Raw genomic sequence first — 26775 nt, 5'->3', positions numbered from 1 at the left:
TCTGTATGGACTTGAGAATTGAAACTAGAAAAGTGGATTAACTGTATTAAGGAAAATTTGATTATTGCACTGTTAGACCTAAAGAGAATGCTAAAGTTAATGTATGAGCCCTGTCTTTTAAATGAGACAGCTAGTAGCCCTGCCACAATTTGGCAGTGTAAATTTAGGCAAGTCACTCAACCTTTCTAAATCCTACATTCCTGATTCATAAAATGGAAATAACATGTATATCACTGTGGTGGGCAGAATTTTTAAGATGATTCCCAAGATTTCTGTCCCTAGTGTCCTATATCATTTCCTTCCCTAGAGTGTGAATGGAAGCTGTAAATATAAGATAGTCATTTCTTGATAAGGCTTTGTTATAAGGCAAAAAGTGATGGCAATGTCACCCCATGATTATGTTGATTGACTAACTGGAGAAGCTGGAGAGATGCATGCACCTCTGCAGGTCTGGCAGAAAGCAAACATCTATGTTGTGATCTGCCATGGGGGCCACATGGCAAGGAATTGTGGGTGGCCTCTAGGAACCAAGAGAAGTCCCTCAGGGATAGCCAGTAAGAAAAAAAAAAAGGATATCACAACTACTTCCTAACAGAAATGAATTTGCTAATAACTATGGAGCTTAAAAGAGGACCCTGAGTCTCAGATAAGCTGACAGCCCCTCTCACACTTTGATTTCATCCCAATGAAACCCTGAGAAGAGGACCTAGGTAAAGGAAATTGTGAAAGAATGCATTTGTTTTGTTTGAAGTCACTAGATCTGTGGTAACTTGTGCAACAATGGAGAATGAATATGCTCATAGACTTAGAAGACTAAATGTAATAAAAATTATAAAATAGCTATTACAGTACCTTCCACACAATAGAATATGATAATTGCTGCCTTGGTAGCACTGTTGTGTATTCTCCTGAATCTCATTTCTATTTCTAGATTGGAAATAAATACCAATTTCCATAAAAAGGCTGAAAGAAATTCATCAGGAAGTAATGTTTTAGAGATAATGATGTAGCATTTGTAAAGAATTTTGATCTATGTTATCTTTTCCTTCCCTGTGACCTTGCATATGATTTTATTATAACTTAGAAGATCTCAAAAAGTAGTTTGAATAAGCCATTATCAGTAAGAGTTTGATTGTTGTTTTGGTTCTTATTTGCTTTGTTGTCTAAGAAGATAGGAGTTTTAAAAAAATCGCTGAACACATTAATAATGATAAATTTGCTCAGGCCCAAATATAATGTTAAAGCATTAATGAGATTTTTAGTTTGTTAAATGTTTTGTGGAAACTGAGTCCAAAGTAAATTTAAGCATTAATAAGTTCATCATGGAAAAAACATCAATTTTGAAATGGTCCAAAAGAAAAGCTGTGAAACTACCATGGAAATAAGAAAATAGTCTGAGATGGTTTGAATGCAAGACTGTAGAGTCAATTAGCCCATGCATTTCTGCACAGCTCTGTTGTTTTCTTTATGCTATGCCATCTACCTAGAATGTCCTTTATAATCAATTTTACTTCTGTGCAGCCTTCCCCTCAGAAATAAAAATGTGGATAGCAAGTTATGCCTATGTCAGTATCTTTTGCTATAATAGGTTTCACTATATTGCAAGTTTCTTCAGAGAAAAGATACTTTTGCATTTCCAGTGGCTGGCATGGGTATGAACTTAATAAATGCTTATTACATACAATTTCATAAAAACTTTACTTAGAATTAATATGCTTAAGTATTTGTTTGGTAAAATAATGTCACATGTTAATTTGTTGCATTATCTCCACATTCTTATATTAATTAAAAGGAATGTGACCTAGCAAGTTGATAGTCTCAGTAGCATCTCTGCGTGTGACTTTTAGAGACTGTACTTATATAGTATCTAAATGGCCATCAAGAAAATGCAGAAGATTCAATCAATCAAGTAGTATGTCTATCATAAGCCAAAATCACTCTAATTTTGTTGACAAAGTTTTTTGATTAATTATTTTGACAATTACGTAAACATACCTGATAAAATAGTTACTTTAGGGAAAACAGTCCTAAAATAAGATGTTAGTGTCATATGGATGAAAAGCCCAAGTCACTGTTTTTTTACATTTCTTCTATACATGGGAATATAATTTGAATTAAGGAAAACCAATTCCATAACATAAAAATAAATTATATAAATCATATTAAAATATAATTCAATGAATAAAATATGCACATGGTATGAAGATTATTTAAAATATCATATATCTTAATCAGGATAATTGTGTCATTTAGTAATACATGCATGTTAAGCATTTGTTAAGCAACTGATTTCTATCCCATTGCCTATTTTTTGTATTATCTAAAATTCTTTTTTATGATAAATTTACAAAATATTTCATGCTTGTAAAAAATATTTTACAGTGGAAAAGTTAGTGTTTAAATATTGGAATAGTGTGTTTTTCTAATTTAGAAATGCAATGTGGAGAATGTAATAATAGCAACGATAAACATTAGAAATATTTTTTTTAAAAAAAAGTTATAATAGCAAAAGTTTAAAAAATAGACCAGAGGAAGCTTCAGTAATAGCAATAGCTCTTCTGGTAAAGTCCAGAATTTTACACATTACATCACTGTTTTTCCAAATCTAGCTTACAGTATCTTATAGAGAAATTTTTGAAGTATTTACACCTTCTCTCCTCACAGCCTTACAGATTTTAGTCAAGTAGAACAGGAGTCTGAAAATGTTCTATGCAAAGGTCCAGAAAGTAAATATTTTAGGCTTTGCAGACCATACAGGCCCTGTCACAACTATTCAACGTTGCCATTGTAGCATGAAAACAGACATTGACAATATATAAATGAATGGGCCTGGCTCCAATAACATTTTACTTACAAAAACAGGAAGCATTCCAATTTGACCAGTTTGCCAACTCTTGATGTAGATTAATGTTAGCAATTTATAGCCATTTTTAAATAGGACTATAAGAAACTATCTTCACAGTTAGTAGTTGATTACAAAAGAATATAGTCATTATAACATTTTATAATGCAAGTAATAATACAAAATTTACCTTTTGTACCTATAGATGCTTACTATGGTGAAATTTGTCATTGAAACTAACTCCAAAGAGAATAGACTCAAAAATTATATCTCCCATTTACCGAGTGAATACTACAAAATAGGGCTCATTCTGTACCCTACAAATATCATATGGTTTTTTACTTCTCACAGCCTAATGAAGCAGGTAGTACCTTGCTCATTTTACATGTGAGTGAACTGAAGCTAAAGAGAGACTGCATAATCCTTTCTGACTACAATGGCTATTAAATGACAAATTTGAAATTCAAACCCCAACATGGCTTTCAAAGCCTATGCTATATAGTACTACAGTGATTAAATGAGTGTGAAAACATTCTTACATCTAAATTCTAATTTGTTCCCAATGGAAAAAAGAGATTTACTCTTATAAAAGTTTCTAGCTTAGTATAATACTATGTATAATAAAACTTACAGATTGGAAAATATTTTCAAGTGTATTTTGTATATTACAGTTTGGATGATGGCTCTGAGTGACTACTTTTTTTTTTTTTTTATCAACCAATAGCTACAAAGACAGTATGCAGTTTCCAGTCAGTGTAGCCTTAAGGAATAGATAGAAAGAATCAAAATTTACTTTATAATTACAGAACTCAAAATTCAGTTTAATTTTCATTTGCATTGTCAGGATGCTAATGCAGTATTTATATCCTGTCTCTAGTCTTAGACGGATGACGTGAATGTAACACTCTCCCCTAGGACCTGATTCATAGAACAGTTGTAACAAAAAGAGTTGCTAAAAAAGTGAAGAACCAATTTGCCCGAAAACATAATAATCTTATTCTGTGTACGTTAATAGTAAAAACCATTACTTACCATGTGGAAAAATTTCAAATTTGAAAAGTATCAGATTCATATAAAGGAAGGGAGGAGTAATGTGTAAAGAGCTACCAGTCCCAGAGTTGGTTCTCAGAAAACTAAGTTCTGATACCTAATTAATTACTTTGGAAAAATCACTTAACCTCCTTAAACATCAGCTTGCTCAGCTGTGAAAGAACTGGAGGAGGCCATGGAGGGTGGGACAGCTATAAAATTCTGATTCTGTCACTGAGAAGATTACTAAAATCCATACCATCTGAGCATTTGGATTAATCTCTTTATAACATATTACAAAGCCATGTAATTGGCCCTGCTCTGTTCAGCTTTTCTGTCAATTGGACGGAAATGTAGTCTGTTTATCAGATTTCTAGGTGAAACAAAGCCTAGAAGAAAAGTGAATATGAAGGATGACAGAATCAAAGCCAAAAAAGTCTTGACAGGCTGGAATAATAGGCCAACTCAAATCATACAGAATATATAATAGAGAAAAATATATGTCCTTATGTGAAGATACTAATGGCTCAACTATACTTATGTGTTCATTCTGTAACATTAGCCAATGGCAGTATTTCGCTACGAGAACTCATTTTTTATAATAAATTTATTTTTTATTGGTGTTCAATTTGCCAACATACAGAATAACACCCAGTGCTCATCCCGTCAAGTGCCCCCTTCAGTCAGTGCCCGTCACCCAGTCACCCCCACCCCCCGCCCTCCTCCCCTTCCATCACCCCTAGTTCATTTCCCAGAGTTAGGAGTCTTTATGTTCTGTCTCCCTTTCTGATATTTCCCACACATTTCTTCTGCCTTCCCTTCTATTCCCTTTCGCTATTATTCATATTCCCCAAATGAATGAGAACATACACTGTTTGTCCTTCTCCGATTGACTTACTTCCCTCAGCATAATACCCTCCAGTTCCATCCACGTTGAAGCAAATGGTGGGTATTTGTCGTTTCTAATGGTTGAGTAATATTCCATTGTGTACATAAACCACATCTTCTTTATCCATTCATCTTTCGATGGGCACCGAGGCTCCTTCCACAGTTTGGCTATTGTGGACATGGCTGCTAGAAACATCGGGGTGCAGGTGTCCTGGCGTTTCATTGCATCTGTATCTTTGGGGTAAATCCCCAGCAGTGCAATTGCTGGGTCATAGGGCAGCTCCATTTTTAACTCTTTGAGGAACCTCCACACAGTTTTCCAGAGTGGCTGCACCAGTTCACATTCCCACCAACAGTGTAAGAGGGTTCCCTTTTCTCCGCATCCTCTCCAACATTTGTGGTTCCCTGCCTTGTTAATTTTCCGCATTCTCACTGGTGTGAGGTGGTATCTCATTGTGGTTTTGATTTGTATTTCCCTGATGGCAAGGGATGCAGAGCATTTTCTCATGTGCATGTTGGCCATGTCTATGTCTTCCTAGCCAATGGCAGTATTTCACTATGAGAACTCATTTGTCTTTTATAGATCTGTAATAGGTATCTTTGTAGTTTCTTTAATTCCCCATTCTTCTCTGTTTCATAGGGATTTCAAGCAGAATTCAGACATGAATAAGCCTGGTTATCTGCCCTTTCCATGTTGTCACCCACACCCCTGATTATGACTTGAAATTATCTGGTTTGGAAAATTGGTACCACTATAAATTCATGGCCAGACAACTATATTCAACCTTCTCCATAGTTCATAAATCTTGTCTGGCTTTTTTTTTTTCAGCCTTCTTTCCCAATCTCTATGGTGGCTATTTTAAATCTTCCCCACATTCTCAAACTTTAGGCCTTCACTATTCTGTCTCAGAGGATGAATTTGTGTCCTACTTCTGTGAGAAAAAATTATTGCCCTCAGATGGCATCTCTCAAAACTGACTTTTGGATCATCACTCATTAGTTCTTTCTTTTCTTTATTACCATAGAGGAAATTTCTAAGCTATTAAGTAAGGCCAATTCTTTCACCAATGCCTTGGTATTTGTGGTAGATATCTCTCCTGTTGTGTGTACCCATTGTCTTTTTTTATTACCCCTTCTGTATTTTATAAAATCCCATGTTAAAAGACCTGCCTCTGGAGCATAATACATGACTCACATTTCCACTTGCCTTGCAACTAGGCCACAAACATGACAGAGCCTCTACCAATCAGGTGTGATTCTTTAATTCTGCTTAAACTAATGACAGTGGATTTTGCTTTATGCAAATAAGAACCCTGAAGAATGCAGATTTTATTCCTTCTCTCCTTTATAGAGACTATGAAATATTCACTCTCTTGTATCTTCAATTTATTCTGTTTCACTAGACCTTCTCAATAGCATTTAAACTACTTTAGTCTTTCCCATTTAATAAAATCCCCCTATGAATCCCATTACTGTACCGCTACTGCCTTATGACTCTTCTCTCATTCATTTACTGGTTCTAACTTGGCACTTCTAACTCCTTACTTCCTGCCATAACATAGGCTGATCTAACAGCTTTTTATACAATTAAGTAGTATTCTTTGTTACTAAGACTCTTTTTTTTGGGGGGGGGGCAGGGGCTTTTCTAATGATGCATGCACTTCAGCTGTCTTTTTTCAGTCTTCTCTGCTATTTACTCTCACTTTTCACAGTTCCTTCTTGATTTTAAACTTCATTTTCTTCTTCATCTACTCACTTTCCCTAATAAATCTCTTCTAGTCCCATTGTTCAGCTTCAACTAGCAATATTACTTTATTTACAAAATTTATATCTTCAGAATCGACTATATCTCTGAACTTCAGGCCCATATAGTCAATAAATATCCTATAGACATCATCATCTGGATGTCTCGTTAGGTAGCAAAATCCCATGTTCAAAGCTGAATTCCTGATCTAAATACACATACTACACACAGAGCCATCTGCCACAGATCTTTATATATGGTGCATACCATTCACTTAGTGCCGGATAGAAGAAATCTGACAGTCCTCAAACGTCAATGTGGAGTAATCTAAGAGTATATCTAAGTACTAAGTATTAAATATCTACATATATATGTAGATATTCACTATCCTATTTCATTCTTTATCTACATTGTATTATTGATGTGAGGTGAAGTATAGAAAAAGAAGAGAGTGAGAAAGCCTTTATATTTCCAACATGCTTATTTTTTTAAAAAGATTCTTGAGATTCTATGTGCACAAAATACTATTAATCACCAGGTTCATACTGTGTAGCACTTTATGATGTATTTTTATCTTTAATCCAACAGAAGTCTATATCCAGCTATAGAAAGAAGACAACGTGAGCCTACCAGCTAAACAGTATGTTTGCAATCTCTAGCTGTGATTTCAAAGAGGTTTCTTTGGAAGCAGTTTTCTATCCCACTAGTTTTTAATAGGAGAGGGAAAATTGGTTTACAATATGAACTTTTAAACTTTCTCTTATTTTCATACCAATTGCTTGCCCCACACTTGAACCCAACAATTTCCCATATATTCAAGTGTTTTTCTACTCATAGTTCTTAGCCATAGTCAAAGCAGTTTAGCTGAATGAGTCTGTGCTGTCATATGGGCCACAGATAAAAAGACCAGGCACATAAGTGGCAGCAATTCATGGACTTTCTAATGTACTTTTCTCCAGTTTTCAGCTTATTGAACTAAACTACTGAAGCTTTTTAGGTTTATCTTTGGATTTTGACCTTCATTTGTCCAAGTTCTTACTGCATTTGAGCCATTTCAACTAGTGAAATAGTATGCTTGTGTAGTTATTGTCATGATCCCTTACTGTATATAGTCATTTATATGACTATATTTTTCATTTTTTCCAAAATTTATGGTTATTTTCAGTGCTTCAGATAGCTTCCTAATTGTATGATTGATATTGCATTAATGATCTCAGAATGACTATAGTAGACTAAAATATTTTCATATTATGTATACATCTAATTCCTGAAAATGCCTTTGCAAGTTATTGAAGAAATAAAAGGAATGATGGGAGAGGCCAATGAATGGGACAAGGATTGAATAATGAAAAGTAAAGGAAGACTGAAGAAAGTGAGAGACAGAGTAATTGAGTCCCAGGTAGTATTAGGGTCAGGAGAAAAAAAAAACTTTATGCCAGTGATATATTAGTAAAAATGTGTCACAGGCTTCAAATTGAAGAAGAAAGATGTAATAATGCCAGCCTCTAATGGGAAATGTTTACAGAGTTAGCAACTGTGTATTCAAAACTGGGAAAGTACAAAAACACAGTTTATTACCCACATATGTAAAAGGACCAATGTTAGAGGCTTTGCCGAAAATAATGGCAGTAATACCTGTGTTGTATATTTTAGAGATTAGGAAGAGGACCTCTAAAGTTACAGGGTCTAGGTTGACATTTTCTAGTTGTGTGACCCTTGTGCAAGTTACTTAACCTCTCCAAGTTGCTGATTCCTCATTTGTAAAAGGGGAAAATTACAGGGTTTTATTGAGGATGAAAATAGATTATCCATGTAAAAATAGTTCTAAGCACAGTTCTCACACTAAATGAGAGCTGAAAACATGTTAGACATTATTATTGTTAGAATAGTATGGTAAGAATGGCATAGGGATAACGGGGTTCAAGGGACAGGGTCTTCTAGGCTGCAGGGTTAGCGAGGAGAAGAAATCAGGTGGAAAATGGGAAACATGGCAGTCAAGGATAGAACCATTGTGTACTAATCAGTCTTCCATAACCTTTTGAGAGTCAGGCAGTATGTTTAAAAGACTCAGTTTTAGAATTAATAAACAGCAGAGTTAGTCCTCAAAGGCAGATATTTCTAACTGTGCAGCATTCAGAAAATTGCTTTCCTTTTAAGGAAACTTAAAGGTCTCAGCTGTCTTCTTTAAAAAAAAAAAACAGAGATAATAATAGTACTTTGGAGACCATTGCCTGGCATGTAGTAGTTCTCAATAAAACCTAGCCAGTTATAAAGGGTGATTCTGATTCTTCATATGCTCCGTCTCCTCTCCTCCCCTCCCTATCCCTTCTTCACCTCCTCCTTCCCGCTCTCCTCTTCTCTTTTCTTCTCTTTCTCTACCCTCCCAGCCCACACTCAGTCCATTTACTGACTGTCTCAGGTATATCAAATTACCTGTGTTGGTGTTTATTATATTTTTCTATCTAAGCATATTAAATAAATATGCAGCTTACACATAGAATGACTTAAAAATCAACTACCAAAACTAATCAATGTAACAATGGGGTTTTGTTTGTTTTGTTTTTGTTTAAACATTTATGTATTTATTCAAGGAAGAGAGAGAGTGTGTGTATGTGTGTGTATGCACTGGGGAGGGGAGGGGCAGAGGGAGAGAGAGAGAGAGAGAGAGAGAATCTCAAGCAGACTTCTCACTGAGTATGGAGACCTTCTCAGGGCTTGATTCCAAGACCCTGAGATCATGACTTGAGCCAAAAGAGTCAGATCCTTAACCAACTAAGCCACCCAGGCACCCCAGTGTGACAATGTTAAAACAGAATGAGATTACTGGAAATGCTATGAAAGAACAACTATTTGGAAACTATTGTGTTTTTCTTTAAAGAAACACACACACACGCACACACACACACACACACACACACACCTTTCTGGAAGAGAGGTGATTAAGGTTTACCCAGAACATGTGCACTTTCTTGGAGACATATCACCACTTTTTAAAAGAGTAGAAATTGATGGTTGGCTACTAAGCTCTTATAAAAACCAGAGGCTTTGAATTGCCTACTGTATTAAAAGATCCCTTAGAGGTTTTACAAAGTCAACTGATTGTCACCGAATTCAGTTCATCCCCATTTACAATGTACCCACAACCTCAGGAAACGTTTTAAGTAATTGTTAAAGCAGATAATTAGCACATTGTCTTATTTTCTTCTCTGTATTATTGCACATGCATGTCCATACGTGTGGGGGCACACACATATGACTTCAGTCATCTGCTGGTCACTTCTACATAGATAATTCCATTTGCATTACAAACTCAAACTGGCTTTATCAACCTCCCACGATAAACTCAACCTCTGGGGTTTCCTCCTTGCCTCCATTACCCAGGTCACTCAAACTGGAAAACATTGAGCTTTCATTTCACCTTAACCTACAGTCTACTCATTGTCAAGTCCTGTTCCTCCTAGTTTAGAATGTCCTTCCCATCTATTCCCTCCTCTCTTTTGCTATTACCCAGAAGTCTTGCTTTGATTCTCACTTTCACCACCTGAACACTTGTTACAGCTTTCTCATCTGATTTCACAATTTTTTACTCTTCTTAATGCAAGCTCTCTGTACATTGCTGGAAGCTTAGTATTCCTGAAGGACAGTTCTAATTTTGCTGCTTCTCTGCTCATAAAGGTTTAATGTCTCTGGCTGCAGAATGAAGTTCTGCAGCCCTCTAATGATCCTCCTCCTACCTCTCCACGCCTATTTTCTATTACTCTCCTTCACACAGTCTGTGCTCTTGGCCAACTGAACTTTAGGCTTTTCTCTGTATACATTGTGGGCTGTTCCACTGTTCCCCTTTCTCACACTCTTACCTCTTTCTGGTGATGTAATAAGGTCATTACTTGCTGAATGAAGTAATCAATTAATTGACTAATTTTCCTAGAGTGGAAATTCATTGAATTAAGGATCAACATCTAAAGCATCTTGGAAGCTCCCTGTGCCTTGCTTGAACAAAGTTGATTTGAAATATTTTTTAAATGAATAATGTTTAAATTTTCTTATCTCAATTAAGGGTTTTAGAGTTATTTACTGCATGATTTTTAACAATAACATGCATGTTAGATTATAGCCTTGTATTTTTGTTTACTGATAAATTATTCACCTAGTTTGCAATTTTCCCAGAGAGTAGGAAAGATTTTTCTTCCATGACCACCACCAGGCCACCCTGCTCTGTAACCATCTTGGCTTAAAACTACTTCTACTGCCATGGCATAATCTAGCTCACTTTTTTCCTTCATATCCCCTCTCTTCTATACCATATTTCAAATTTTGTCTGTTAGGGATTTTTAAATAACATGTGAATGTCCTTTCCTCTACTAACCTAGTAAATTGTAATTGAAATAAAATCACTATGGATATTTGAATCTATGCAAGAAAAGAGATACTTTTATTTCTGAGAGATATATGTTGAGAACTAAAAAAATGAACTTATCTATAATTATGTGAATTAATTTTAATCAATATCAAATTATAATACATTAAATTAATATAACTTCAATTTGGTAATTTTGTTTTTGCAGTCCCCGAAGTGATCCTTATAATAACCGTAATATTGTGATTCAAATATGCAGGAATTTTTGTAACATTTTAAAAATCATTATGCCCAACTTTAGATTTTTCTTTATAGCTTATAGTCTAGCTATTCTAAAAAATAAAACACATTGAATTACTAGTGCTAGTACTAAAGATAAAACACATTGAAATACTAGTGTTAGTACTTGACATAGTAAATATATATGAAATATACATTCTTCATAGCTATCACAACTATAACTTATCACAAGCACTGGCTATTTTTAATGAGCAAATTAAAGAAGTATTTGATATAATTAATACTTTCTGATTGACAGGTCAGTTGCCTTGGTTTTGACATATAGGAAGAGTTTTAAGTTATTTCTATGAATTAGTATTATCAAAATCATCATTTTAATAGTAGGAAAGTTTTACTTTCATTCACCCTTGAAATGATAGCTACTTATTTTTCAATAATTTGCAATTTGCTTCTAATATTTTTCTAGCAAATCTCTATATACTCTATTCACACTTTTGAAATCCTTAGGAATTTAATATTCAATTTAAACAGTCGTTATTTGTAAAACATAGAGAATAATACTATACCATATTTTTAATTCTACAATTTTCTACAAATTGCGTTTTTCATATTCTTAGAGATGAAAGCTGTTACAGATAATACAAAATATCCTTTTTCTTATCTAACTTGTGATTTCTGATTTCTTCTGCTTTTCTTTTGCTTTTATATGTGTGCATGCATTCTGAATACATTAGAAATACTAGATAAGAAAACTATATATTCTATAAATTAATAGGCTTTTGATTCCTCTGTGCTTCTGCAGAAATTTTAGTGTTGGTCTCTAAGCGAGTCTAAATGAGTGAGATGGTACTATTCCTGAGGTTTCATATAACCTACTTGATAACAAAGATGACAACACTATGCTTCTATTTGTAGCACTAGGCACATGAGATATTCTGAAAAACATTCCTACTAAAAATCAGTTAAGATTTTCAATAAAATGAACAGCCTCTTAAATACATAGGGGCCTTTTTATGATCATTTCCAGGGTTCAAAAATAAAGAAAACACTGAGGGCCAAAAAACCAGAAAGAGGGCTACAAAAAAATGTGTGATAAATTGTAAAAGCACAGCATTTGCTCGTTTCAGACACTAAGAGATAAGGGCATTAAGGGTAGTATGAGACACAAAGAAAAGCTCTCTGTGCCTAGGCAAAATCGAGTTGAAATTGAAAACTCTTCTAAAAGTTTAGACCTCTAAGGGACTTCAGACTTGGTGGAAAGGTCGGGGTAAAAAAGAACCTAGGAGCAAAGAAAGACAAGAAAAGTTGATGTTCAGCCATCCTTACTACAGGTATAGAAGTAACACCTTCCCCAAGAATCTTCATCAGACTTTCTGGCCTCAGTTCTAATTTATAATGCAGATTTGGTTGAAGAAATGCCAAGGTAGAAATTAATATAAAACAATCTCAACTGGAAAGCCTCAGGATATTTGGAAGAAGCAAGAGCAAATCCACTTTTGCAAATCCAAATTCCATAAATTGGGTCTCTATAGATTCTCACCAATAAATATTAATAAAAAATAACTGCATAATAAAAGAATACCAGCTAAAACAGACTACCTCAAGCAAAAAGCTACAGAAAAAAAATAAACAGCAGTATTATAACCCAAAGGATTTTGGATATTAGATTCATTAAATACAGAAATAAAATTACCCTATTTAAAATGCTGAAGAAAATACAAGAGGGAATTAAATTAAGAGGTACAGACTTCCAATTACAAAATAAATAAGTCACAGGAGTGAAAAGTATAACATAGGGAATATAGTCAATAATATTTTAATAACTTTGTATGGTGACAGATGGTAGCTACACTTATGGTGTTATACATTGCATAATGTACAGAATTGTCAAATCACTGTCTTATGCACCTGAAACTAATATAATATTATGTATACTTAAATGATAAAAATTTGAAAAAAGAATTAGCTGTAATGTCACCTATACTTCAGTAATAAAAACAATTAATGGAATTTTAAAATAAGTAAAACAAATAGAGACTATCACAAAATTCCAAACAATGAAATGAAATATATAATCACTGAAAATGTAATAGATGAATTAAATAATAGATTAGATACAGCTGAAAAAAGAATTAAGTACATGAAGTTAGATCTTAATATTTTAACACAGAGAGACTATGCTAAAATAAAATGCAAGAGGAAGTTAAAAATATGATGAATAGAAAGAGGTGTAGCATATAATTATTCTAATGTATTTCAAACTATTTAATTTTTTTAAATTTATTTATGACAGTCACAGAGAGAGAGAGGAGAGAGAGAGAGGCAGAGACACAGGCAGAGGGAGAAGCAGGCTCCTGCACCGGGAGCCCGACGTGGGATTCGATCCCGGGTCTCCAGGATCGCGCCCTGAGCCAAAGGCAGGAGCCAAACCTCTGCGCCACGCAGGGATCCCTCGAACTATTTTAAAACACCAACAGTGGAATCCAGCTGAGAAAAATAAAACCTTCAAATTGCAGGGAGAAATTAAATGTCAACATACAAATGTTTGCACAGCTACACTTTCACTGAAGAATTCAGTTCAAATAAACATCTCTTCAGGAAAAAAAAAAACAACAACAAAGGGTTTATGAGCAAGAAATACTCATGAAAGCAACTTGAAAAGGAAGTACTTCCAGAATAAGGGAAATGATTCCAGAATTTGTTAGGAAATTAAAGGGAAAAACTTTCTGTAAAACCAATAATTTGAATAAATTACTGCAGTTGAAACAAAACAATACATAGAAAGATGCAAATTCTTTAAAATTCTCTATGATGCTATTTTCAGTGTGTCAAATTGATCCTCAGCCTTATTTATAATTACAGGTTATCTACTAGCCACCTGGAACTTCTTTTTTCCTTTGGATAGGGATATTCTATATGCTCTAGGTAAAAGGACACACAAAAACTTTAAGTGTCAGGCCCCTTGAATTCCATGGGAATATATTACCCATTCTTAGGCAGTCGTATAATTTATCAAAGCATATAGATACTTCCTATTTTTCAGATACTAACAACAGATGTTGTCAGCAGTATATCATCAACATAGTAAAAACTCTCAGAAGAATAGGTATTAATTCTTTAAATGTTTGGTAGAATTCTGCTGGGAGGCCATCTGACTCTGGATTCTTGTTTGTTGGGAGATTTTTGATTACTGATTCAATTTCTTTGCTGGTTATTGGTCTGTTTCTTCCGGTTTCAGTTTTGGTAGTTAATATGTTTCTAGGAATTTATCTATTTCTTCCAGAGTGCCTAATTTTTTGGCATATATAATATTCTCTTATATTTGTATTTCTTCAGTATTGATGGTGATCACTCCTCTTTCATTCATGGTTTTATTTATTTGTATTCTTTCTCTTTTCTTTTTGATAAGTCTTGCTAGAAGTTTATCAATCATTAAGTCTTTCCAAGAATCAGCTCCTAGTTTTGTTGATCTGTTCTACTGATTTTTATTTCTATATCATCGATTTCTGCTCTAATCTTTATTATTTCTCTTATTCTGCTGGATTTAGGCTTTATTTGCTGTTCTTTCTCCTAACTCCTTTAGGTGGAAAGTAAGTTTGTGTATTTAAGGCTTTTCTTGTTTCTTGAGAAAGGCCTGTATTGCTATATCCTTCCTTCTTGGACTGCCCTTGCTGCATCCCAAAGATTCTGAACTGTCATGTTTTTATTTTCATTTACTTCCATGTATTTTTTAAATTCTTCTTTAATTTTCTGGTTGACCCATTCATTCTTTAGTAGGATGCTCTTTAACCTCCATGTGTTTGTTGTCCTTCTAAATTTTTTCTTGTAGTTGACTTTAAGTTTTAAAGCATTGTGGTCTAAAAATATGAATGGTATAATCCCAGTCTTTTTGTGCTGGTTGAGACTTGATTTGTGGCCCCGTATATGGTCTATTCTGGAGAATGTTCCATGTGCACTCGAGAAAAATGTGTATACTGCTCCTTCAGATGGAATGTTCTGAATAAGTCCATCTGGTCCAGTGTGTTGTTCAAAACCTTTGTTTTCTTGTTGATCTTCTGCTTGGATTATCTGTCCATTGATATGAGTGGGGTGTTAAAGTCCTCTACTATTATTGTATTAATATCAAAGAATTTCTTTAATTTTGTTATTAATTGGTTTATATATATTTGGCTGCTCCCAAGTTAGGAGCATATTTACAATTGCTAGATCTTCTTGTTGGATAGACCTCTTTATTATGATTTAGTGTCATTCTTCATTCTTTATTACAGTCTTTGCTTTAAACTCTAGTTTGTCTGATACAAGGATTGCTCCTCTAGCTTTCTTTTAATATCCATTGGCATGATAAATGGTTCTCCTTTTTCTCTTTCAATCTGGAGGAGTCTTTGGGTCTAAAATGAGATTCTTGTAAACAGCATATCAATGGGTCTTATTTTCTTTTATCCATTCTGATACCCTATGCCTTTGTATTGGATCAGTTAGTCCATTTACATTATGAATAATTATTGAAAGGTATGAATTTAGTGCCATTCTATTACTTGTAAAGTCACTAGTTCTTTAGATTGTCTCTATTCCTGCCTGGTTTTTATTACTTTTGGGCTCTCTCTTTGCTCAAACGATCCCCTTTAATATTTCTTGTAGGGCTGGTTTAATGTTCACAAATAGCTTTAGTTATTGTTTGTCCAGGAAACTCTTTATCTCTCCTTCTATTCTCAATGAAAGCCTTGCTGGATAATGTATTATTGGCTACATATTTTTTCCAATTTAGTACTTTGAGTATATCATGCCAGTTCTTTCTGGTCTGCCAGGTCTCTGTAAACAGGTCTGCTGCAAGCCTTGTGTTTCTACCCTTGTAGATTCAGGACCTCTTGTCCTGCACTGCTTTCAGGATTTTCTCTTTATCTTTGAAATTTGCAAGCTTCACTATTTTATGTTGAGGCATTGACATATTTTTATTAATTTTGAGGGGGGCTCTCTGTGCCTCCTAGGCTTTAAAGCCTATTTCCTTCCCCAAATTAGGTGAGTTCTCAGCTATATTTTTTTCAAATAAACCTTCTGCCCCTCTTTCCCTCTCTATATCTTCTGAGACCCCTATTATCCTGGTATTATTTCATTGTATGGAATTGCTGAGTACTCTAAGTCTCCCTTCAAGATCCAGTAGTTGTCTTTCTGTCTTCTTTTCAGCTTCCTTATTTTCTATCATTTTCTCTACTGAAATACTGACTTTTTCTGTTTTGCATCAGTTATCCTTGCTTTTAGAGCCTCCATTTGGGACTCCATCTTGATAATAGCATTTTTAATCAGCCTGCCTAGTTCTTAGTTCTTTAATAAGTATTGTAAGGGATTCTCTAGTGTCTTCTATGTTTTCTTCCAGCCCTGCTAGTATCTTTATAATTGTTGCTTTAAATTCTACTTTTGACATTACTTATATCCGTATTGATTAAATCCCTGGCAGTGAGCACTACCTCCTGTTCTTTCTTTTGGGGTAAATTTCTCCGTCTCATTGTTTTATCCAGAAAAGAATAGAAGAAAGAAAGAGAAAAGACAATAGTAACAACAACAACAACAGGAAAAAACAAGATAACATAAGAAAAAGTCAAACAAGAACCAAAACAGAACATAGCACAAAACTAGATTCTGGGTGTCCTTTGGTCTACTTGTTAAAAGAAACTACATCCCATAATAAGAAAGAAAGAAAGAAAGAAAGAAAGAAAGAAAGAAAGAAAGAAAAAAAAGAAAAACTTATATATATACAAAAGTAAAATAAAATACAGTGAAAGGAAACCAAAAATAAAAAATTATATGTATAACATATATATTAAAATTAAAATTAAAAAAGAATAAAAAAGAACTGAAAAATAAGAAAATAGCTTAAAAAATGATACTGAAAGACTAAAGAGTGACAAAAAAAGAGGGCAGCCTGGGTGGCTCAGCGGTTTAGCGCCGCCGTCAGCCCAGGGTGTGATCCTGGAGACCCCGGATCGAGTCCCACGTCAGGCTCCCTGCATGGAGCCTGCTTCTCCCCCGCCTGTGTCCCTGCCTCTCTCTCTCTCTTTATCTCTCTCTCTCTCTCTCTGTTTCTCATGAATGAATAAATAAATATAATCTTAAAAAAAGAGAGGAAAAAAAACCATAAATGTTATGTACTGTTTTCCCCAAGAGCTGAAGCTTTGCAGTTCTCTAAGATCAGTAAACTTGGTGCTAGCATGTTGTTCGGGCTGATCTCCTGGGGGAGGGGCCTGTTGTGCTGATTCTCAGGTGCACTTGCCCTTGTGGAAATGCCCTTCCCTTTGCTATGGGCACGAGCTCAGTGTAAGTGGCTCTGGATTCTACTACACGGTGCTGCTGTTCCCTGAAGGCTTTCAGCAGTGATAGGCAGGACCCCCAGAGCTGAAAGTGCACGCCCCTTACTCCTCAGTGAACCCTCATAGAAGAGCAGTCCATCACCCTGGTCTCCCCGGTGTCTATGGGAACTCTGTGTTCACCCAGCCTGGGACCGAGCATTTTCATCTGAGGCATCCGTGACCAGTTTCAAAACTCCAAATTTTACTGACCCCCACAGTGTGTACCTGGGCTGTTCCTCCTGGGGAAGGGAGGGGGGTCTCCCCACACTTCTGCCTTTTGCTGGACCCCTGCCAGGAGGGGGTCGCCTGACCGTGCAGCAGTTCACAATTTATGACAATACCCAGCAGAAAGCCGGCGCCTAGACTCACTGCTTCAGGTGGCTTCTCCGCCCCGCTGTGCCTGGGAATTCTGCCTCACTCAGGCTCCTCTATTCTTGTGACCCAGGGGGTCCTCAGACCACACTGTCCCACCTGGGATTCCACTCTGCCTCCCCACCAAGCACCTTTATGCCAGGGATGTACCCCACTGTAACAGGCTCCTAAAAGTTCTGATTTTGTGCTCCACTGTTTATAATACCTTGCAGTAACCTCATAAGGTAGCTACCTCCCCTCCACTCTATCCTCATATGTATCTCCCCAGATTCAAGTCTGCATACCTCCTGCTTTCCAAAAAGTGACCACTTTTCTATCTGTAGAATTGCAGCATTTCTTTTCATAAATCTCAAATTGATTTTACAGGTGTTCAGAATGATTTGATAACTATCTAGCTATCCCAGGGACCTGACAAAATTAGGGTCCACTATTCCTCTGCCATCATAACTCCTCTCCTAATGAATCCTTTAGGAAGATAATATCTGGACTTATTAACCGATAATATTCTGTTTAATCACAGAATTTAATAAAATAAGAATCATAAAAGAGGTAATTATTATTTCTAAATTTAAAACAAAATATTAATAATTGCATTGTATCAGTATTACCTTCACTTTATAAACTTAGTGATAGGATTTAAATGAAGCTCTTTCTGGGGAACATAATAAAAGATTCGACAAAAACACTCAAATAATATTTTTTAAATTTCTGTTGAGTAAATCAAGTCTATTTCCATTATAAAAGAAGAATAGCAAACAGTATTATGTTCCTTTTAGTACCAGGAATTACAATAAAGTTGTATATGGATAATTTGTGACCCATCGCATTTGTAGCATTACTCTGTATGTTAGTATGTCAGTTTCTGTGTTTAGATCATAGAAGACTTTTATTCAAGGTTAAGGGGATTATAACTCATACTGTAGACAAAGGTGTTCCATTTCTATTCAGAATGAATAACATTGATGCTGCTCAGATGCTTTGTGTTCAGGATAAAGATATTAATCTCTTCTGTGTTTTCTTTATCATAAAGAACTCCATGGCGCTCTCCTGAATAAAATTTCAATGTGTTGTTGTTATTCATTGACTGTGGTCCTGATTCATACTATAGAAATATGTTTGGTAAAAAAATACTAAATTCATGCACATTTTTAACATAAGATATTTATTTCCAACTCTGTGTTCTAGGTTCTCATACCTCCCTTTGACAATTTGAGTTAATTTGTTTAATATAACATAACTTAGGGGATTTAAAAGATCCTCCTTCTTAGTTAATTTATTGGTTTTCCCATGAGTCAGAACTGATTTTAAATTTTGTTAACCATAAAAAAATGTTAATATAATTGCATAGATCACCCTATATGATCTTTTAAGACAGTTAAACATTACAGATGTCTGTGTTGTAATCAGAAGTCACCAATTAACCATTGCCTGACATATTTTGTAAGATGTTTAATACATATTGTTGTATAAAGACCCTGGTTTTTTTTTCATTTATAATTGGAAGAAAAATAAATTTGGAGTATGTTCAAATAGCATTGCCTGAAGAGGCTTTGGAAGCAGCAGGAAAACACTCTACCTAACCCCAATTAGTCTTGTTTTCCACATTCAGGGTAGTTCTGTTTGCAAACATAGCCACTAAACATGATGATAATGAAAATTAATATGGTTAGAAAGCAATTCGATAGCAACTGTTTATTGTTGGTAATTGTTGTTTCCTGTCATAACTTTCGTAAAATCTGTCAGCTCTGAAAAAAAGATTCAAAGAGTGTATGAGCTGGGGAATAGGCAGGTGTGCCCTGAATTATACAATAGATATGCTCCAGCAAAGTAATATGGAAGTCATTTTTTTTAGCAAATTGAATTATATATTTTTTTGTTGGTGGTGATGAGTTCACTACTTCTCAGAATAAGAAAACCTGATTATGGATCCCAATAGTTTAATTCATATGTGAACCCTTATGTAAATACTATTTTCTTCCAGAAAAATTTTTTGTGGATTTATCAGAAATGTGAAAAGACTAACCACAAAAAAAGTGCTAAAGCCCCATCTCTATAGTCTTTTCTATCCCATTTTAATTATGAGAATTTTTTTTTCCTACACTTCCACAGGCAATCATTTTATCTATATTTGTCTTTTATCTATATTTATCTATATCTGTATTTGTCTAAGAATGTATCTGCCTATACTGTGCGAAACTGATCATGTCACAGGGTGATACAAAGATAAATCAAACACAGATCCTTCCATCAGGGAATGAACAGTATGAAAGGGTAGATGATGTAGGTTTTGTTAGACCCTCCCTTTTATTTAATCTTAACATTTCACATGAGGCTCAGTGCTCCTTGGTGACAGCAAATGTTGGGAAAGGGATCCCTCCAAAAATTTACCACAGAAGAAGAATAAGCTCTACGGATTCTAGCATGAGGTTTTTCTTCCATGAAGCTAGAATCTAAGCTTCGTGAGGGTGAGGTCTTCATCTATTTTGCTCACTACAATATTCCTTTACTGATGCCTGGCATGTAGTATTCACTCAATAAATATTGGTTGAATTAATGAACCACATCAGTGACTTCCAGTAGGACAGGTAAAAGTAATATAAAGAAACAGTGTCTAAAACCATATTATGGTTAAGCTAACAGACATGCACTATCCAAGCAGTTGCCAAGTTATACACTAAAGATTCTATTAACTTAAAATCCAAGTCTGTCTCTTTGTAATCTTGATCATTTTTCTCTACACTGGCTGCATCTACATTTCTCATTCAAACTTTCTCTAGTGTGAACTAGCTACATTGCATTTTAACTTGATTGGGATATATTTTTCCTCCTTATAATATATATTAAAAACTTGATTGGCATATATATTTTTCTCCTTATTATATATGCATATATATTTTTATATACATATATATTAAAAGGCAGTGTATGTGCAGTTCATTATCTGATAAACATCATATTACATCTGGCGGAACTCAAACTTTGTTATGAGCTTTCTTAATCGCAAGCAAACTCTTCCCCCAATGTCTTCTTAGAATTCATTTATTTAGAATATTCTGTTTCTGCTAATTAAAGTTAATTTACATGCCTCATCCAAAATAACAGATTTAGTATTTTACCAATTCTACCCAAGATTTATGACAACCATTACTGGCAGTAAAAAATAATGCATGCACTAAAACATTTAGAGATCCAGTATGATAGGGAGTTCAAATCTGAAGTACTATTCAAAGTAAGCCTTGAGATAAAGGAAGATTTTTATAGCTAGGGTTTGGGGGAATGGAACATAAGCAGAGCCACAGAAGAAAGCATGGTTCAACCTTACCAGTAGGTCTGTGTGTGTGGAGCCACTGAGAAAAAAGACCATGGAGGACTTGGTTTACTCCATGGGTAGATGAATTATTCTGTAGTTAGGAAAGGATTTTGACCACAACTTTTAGATGATTATACCTGAGTAAAGTTTATGTGACAGCAGTGACAGCTAACAGACACTATAGGCAGGGAGGCCAGTTAGAAAGAAGCTATTGAGTTGAAATGTAATGAGAACTTAAATAAAGTCAGTGATAGCAGAAGGAAAGTTGCAAGATTTGATCTAGGAAAGAGGTGACAGGAGGCAGCAACTAGTGTGAGAAGAGATGAGTAGTTAATGATGCTGAATTTCTAAGCCTGGGAGAGTAAGTGCTATGAATAAGACAATGGAGGAGGAGCAGGTGTAGATAAAACATAGATGAACTGGTTGATCCAGGATGGAGTGTTGGAAGCTAAGTGCATTATGGAATGGTTGAAAGAACAGTCTGCAAAGAAGCTCTTGGTCAGGTGAGGAGATGGTCAAAGTGCAGCATAGTGTCATGAGAGACAAGGAGAATGTTTTAATAAAGAAAGTAGTAAGTATTCAGAGTTTTCTAGGCATATGAGAACTAATGCAGGATTTGCTAAGTAGGCCTAAAAACAGATCTGTGAAAAAAACATATCCAGTAAAATACAGAGCCAGGAAGATTAATTTCAAGAAATTAAAGACTGTGTGTAGAAAGCGAAGGAATGGTAAAAATATGTGATATTAAATATTTAAGGTACCATATAACTTAAATCAAGTAGTTTCCTAATACATAAATTATATTTATATCTGACAATACAAAGCTATGGACAAAAACAGGATGATAAAAATAAACCCTTTCACACACCAAGATATAATGCTATCATCAACAAAATGAGATGCCATATCTAAAAAAAAAAAAAGATTTAACTAGGAAAAATTCTTGATATAAAAAGACAGCATTTAAAGAAGAAAGAGGATTTTAAAGACAGGATTTTGAGGAAATGTTTTTGTAGAAAGCTGTCTTTTTGGCCTCATCCCTCACCTTCTCCCACCTATCACACCTGGCAGTGTTTGAGAGTAGCTAAAAGTAGATCACTTGGAAAGGAAGACGATGGACCAACAGAGTCATACCTCTATACCTAAGAAAGAAAGCCAAAGCAGTCTCTGTGTATGTGTGTGTGTAGAGACAAGGGATTTCAAGATTTCCAAAATCCTGAAAATGAACTCTACCCTCACAGACAGTAGGGCAGGGGATGCTGGAATGTTTCCCAGGGACTAGATATAGACCCCCTCAGAAAAGAAATTTGGTCTAGGGCCATTTTTATGTTCTACCCAAGTGGTTTTTCTAGTCAGGTGACTGAGATAGCCTTAATACTCCCCTCAATTTGACTAAACTTTTTTTTTTAAGATTTTATTTATTTGAAAGAAAGAGAGCAAGTGAGAGAGAGAGAGATTATGGATAATTTCTAGTACCTTGGGATCATGACCTGAGCCAAAGGCAGTTGCTTAAATGACTAAGCCACCCAAGCGCCCCTTAACTAAACTTTAGACAGTTGTCTTCCTCACTCTAGGTCCCAGACCTCACTTGTCTTAGAGCATTTATTTTAGAAAATTTTCTATTGTAAATTCCTTCTTTGCCCCTTTTGAGATATAAATCTTAGTTTTACAACCCAGGAATGTCTTTCTTCAGGACCTAGAACCATGTCTTTGACATGTAAGCATTAAAAATATAGTGGCCCTATCTCCCAGTTTTGTGGGAAGGTAGGAGCCTGACTTCAATGGGTGCCTTTGGTCCAAGTTGTAAATGACCCTCTGTGATGAAGATAGGAAAAAGCTTATGTTTTTTAGGGGGTCAGACCAATTAGCAAACACAGGTAGTTTGTGATCCTACACCTCAGCTCTTAAAAACTCTCTTTTCACCTTTCGTTATATTCTTTGTTTTGTCAAGCAAAGACTGAATTCTGACCTCTCCTTTATCGCAATAGCTTTGAGTAAAGTCTTCGTCTGTTTAACTTTGTCCAGGGCAACTTTTACTTTGACACAGGCGACTGGTTGTCAACAGCAGGAGTCTGTGCTAAAATGAAAAATCAATGTGGGGCCAAGTTAGAAGTGACAAGCCAAAGGCAGGCAATAGCACAACTCCTAGGAATTGTAGTTGGCAAAGGATTTCCAAAGAATGCACAAATGCTCATGAGTCATGGGGTTGCCAGATTTAAGAACTAAAAATATAAGGCACTCAGTTAAATTTGAATTTCAAATAACAATTCTTCTAGTGTATTTTGTGAGATGTTTAGTACATGCTTGTACTTCATACTAAAAAATTGTTTATTGTTGATCTGAAATTGAAATTGAACTGAGCGCGTTGTATTTTATCTGACATTTCCACCACAAGAGAAACAGTTTTAAACATCTGCTATTCCTAGAGAGTGAGAGCCTGCGTACATCAGTTGCCAGTTCTTATAGGTCTCCTTTACTATGTACTTCTTTCCACTTGGCCTTGCCACCTCCACATTTAAAGTCAAAAGGGTCAGAAACAGCAGCTAGCATGAATGGAAGGTGGTAAGACAAGGGGAAGAACAGAAGACTGCTTCCTCCTGACCCTGAAGGCAGATAGTAGGTATCAGGCGCTCTACAGGTCTTGGCTAGTAGAGGGGGGTAGGTGAAGGAAGATTTAAGGGTTGATAAATTTCTTAGACTGGATACTAGTTTCTGAATCATTATAATGATAACTTGGAAAGAAGGTAAGATTCCTAGGAACTGCCAGGTTTTCATCCAGAGGCAGAAAATATTTTCCCCTTTGTGAAAGAGACAGAAAAAAAGACTTGTATTTCCACATTCCATGTTACCCTTGTTCAATGTACCAAGTCTACAGCCCTAAATATAAGTTTATGACCATAAAATAAATACTTTTCAAGTTTTATGTGCCTCTATATTTTGAGATTAATCATTTAAAGGATTAATAATTCTAAAAGGATGACGCTAAAAAGTTAGTTTGCATATTGTAGTAATACCACTTACAAAATAAGTATTATTGGAAAGCACTAAATATTAACAAATATTAATTTAAAGCCTTGCTACGTGACAATTTTCTAATCTTTTTGTGACACAGATTTTTTTTGTTTTTTTATTGAGGTATAATTACATCAAATAAAATTCATTGATTTTAAGTATATAATTTGATGTACAGCCATTCATATCAGAATACTTTAAGAATCTGATGAAAACTATTATTTCACATATACAGGGACACAAATTTTCTGTTTTCCATCCATGTACAACAAGTTAAAATTCTTGTTTCAAGTCTTCCTCCGAACTGGCGGTTGATTATTTGAGACAATGACTTCACAAATTTATTATACTTATATATTATACTTATTAAACTAGTATCTAGTCTAAGAAATTTATCAATCCTTAAATCTTCCTTCACCTACCCTCCTCTACTAGCCAGTATATAATATCAGTGTTACCTTTTGAAATGAATGCTAATTACAAATGCTGTACTCCTTCCTACCTACTTCATTAGCAATAGAATGCCATCAGAGCACATTTACATGACTTTTTTTTTTTTAGATGCAGGTTTATTTTTTCCATCTTTCAATGGGAATTCCTATCTAGAACTGCCTTTTTTTACAACACTGGATGAGTTCAAATTTGTCCTGGAGAAGGAACATAACAGAACTGTTACCATCTACTTGACTATAAAAACAAACACTTTGAATGGAACTATTCTCTACAGTAAGTATTAAATGTTTAACTTCCTGTATGTCATGTTTCTTTCTCAAATGTTAACCTATTGAAGCAATGAATTATTCATTTAAATATTGTGGAAAAACTTTTCTAGCTTAGTGCATGAAGCATTATCAAAAGGAAATCTTAGTTCTTTCTAGTTTTCTTTAGAAGTTTCTTTAATTTATGAGTCATTCAATGGAACATGACTTACAAACAGGTTCTGAACCAGCAAGGAAGAATATAGCAAGCATATGAATTTGATGGCATATGGCTATAACAGTAAAACATAAATGCTGCAAATGTTTCAGAGCATATTTTTGTAATATACATCACTAAATATGATTGAATTCAGTATTTGGTAACTTGGAAGAAGGCATTCGAAAGCTGGAATTCATTTGATAATTGGGAAAATTCCTATCACTCTTTTAACATTATCCTAGCTGGCTTGAAAAAAGTAGTATTAACAGTATCTGTTTAAGGAAATGCCTCTATATCCAGGGCTCTCTACATTATGCAGTGTGCTCACAAGGATTCCTATACCAGAATTTACAGATTTCTTTCTTCTATGGCTAAATCACTAAAGTAGATTACATGCTATATTCCAAATCTGACCATTGTTTTATTTCTTTTGAAATGAATGTTCAATAGTTTTAACAATTCCTTATATTGGAGGTATAATGTCTTCAGTATTTGAATAGATTATCCACTCTAGGGCAACTCATTATTTCGAAAATTATTTTCTCCTCTACTTTGAAATATTTTGCAAAAAAAAAATCATTCCATACTTTGTAAAAATATTTAAACCTTCATATTATTTGGCTATGAGTAAAATGTTTTAAAGAAGCATTTTTGGTATGCCTGGATGACTCAGTGGTTGAGTGTCTGCCTGCCTCTGGCTCAGTTCATGATCCAAGGTCCTAGGGTAGAGTCCTGCATCAGCCTTCTTGCAGGGAGCCTGCTTCTCCCTCTCTCTCTCTCTCTGTCTCTCATGAATAAATAAGTAAAATCTTATTTTAAAAAAAAAAGGATTTTTGGAAAACTAAGTGCAACTAGAAGTTTTGAACATTAGAACTGAAAATTTGTTTTATTTTAGAAAGAAACTAATGTCAGAACTAGACCAGCATTATTTATGTCCCAGAAGTGTAAGCAACCATGTTTAAACGATGGCTTCAGGGCAGCCCAGGTGGCTCAGCGCCGCCTTCAACCCGCGGTATGATCCTGGAGACCCAGGATCGAGTCCGGTCGGGCCCCCTTTGTGGAGCCTGCTTCTCCCTCTGCCTGTGTCTCTGCCTCTGTGTGTGTGTGTGTGTCTCTCATAAATAAATAAAATCTTTAAAAAAAAAAATGATGGCTTTAGGGACACCTGGGTAGCTCAGCTGTTGAGCATCTGCCTTGGCTCAGGGCGTGATCCTGGGATCCGGGATCGAGTCTCACATCAGGCTCCTTGTGAGGAGTCTGCTTCTCTCTCTGCCACTCCCTGTATGTGTCTTTCATGAATAAATAAATAAATCTTTAAAAAAATAAATAAATAATTGCTTTAGAATGTCTGGTGTATTTATATTTAAAGAGAGAGAGAAGAAAAGAAAAAAGAAAAATTTGTTTTACATACAAAACCTAAGTTGTGGAGGACAACTATGAAATTTGGAAGTAATAATACATTGCAGGAGAAAGGAAACAACACAACACAGAACAAAAGACACAAACATAATAATTTAAAGTCCCAAAGCAAAGTGATTTTCTGGCTTTGCAGTTTTTAAAGTTATATAAGAATAAAAAGGTGTTTCTTTGTAGAAAGTATGTTTTTACCTACTAAAAACAGCCAAAGAAGCAGCCAACCTCTGGGAATTCTTCTCCTCTGGGCTCGTGCTCCTGGCTCATATCTATACTTTCACTCAATGTGCTCTTTTTGAAAGCCATAAA

At 35.0% G+C, this 26775-nt stretch overlaps 1 protein-coding gene across 1 annotated transcript in view; it reads left to right on the top strand.

The window, feature by feature from the left end:
• Positions 1–26775, top strand: part of EYS (eyes shut homolog) — a 1553129-nt gene that overhangs the window by 1242327 nt on the left and 284027 nt on the right. The window contains exon 29 of the mRNA XM_055330595.1: positions 24697–24865. Coding sequence (XP_055186570.1) covers positions 24697–24865 — 169 coding nt within the window. The remainder of the gene's footprint in view (positions 1–24696; positions 24866–26775) is intronic.

The sequence above is a fragment of the Nyctereutes procyonoides genome, unplaced genomic scaffold (assembly GCF_905146905.1).
Source record: "Nyctereutes procyonoides isolate TBG_1078 unplaced genomic scaffold, NYPRO_anot_genome, whole genome shotgun sequence".
NCBI lineage: Eukaryota > Metazoa > Chordata > Mammalia > Carnivora > Canidae > Nyctereutes > Nyctereutes procyonoides.
This window is presented reverse-complemented; position numbering and strand designations above follow the sequence as displayed.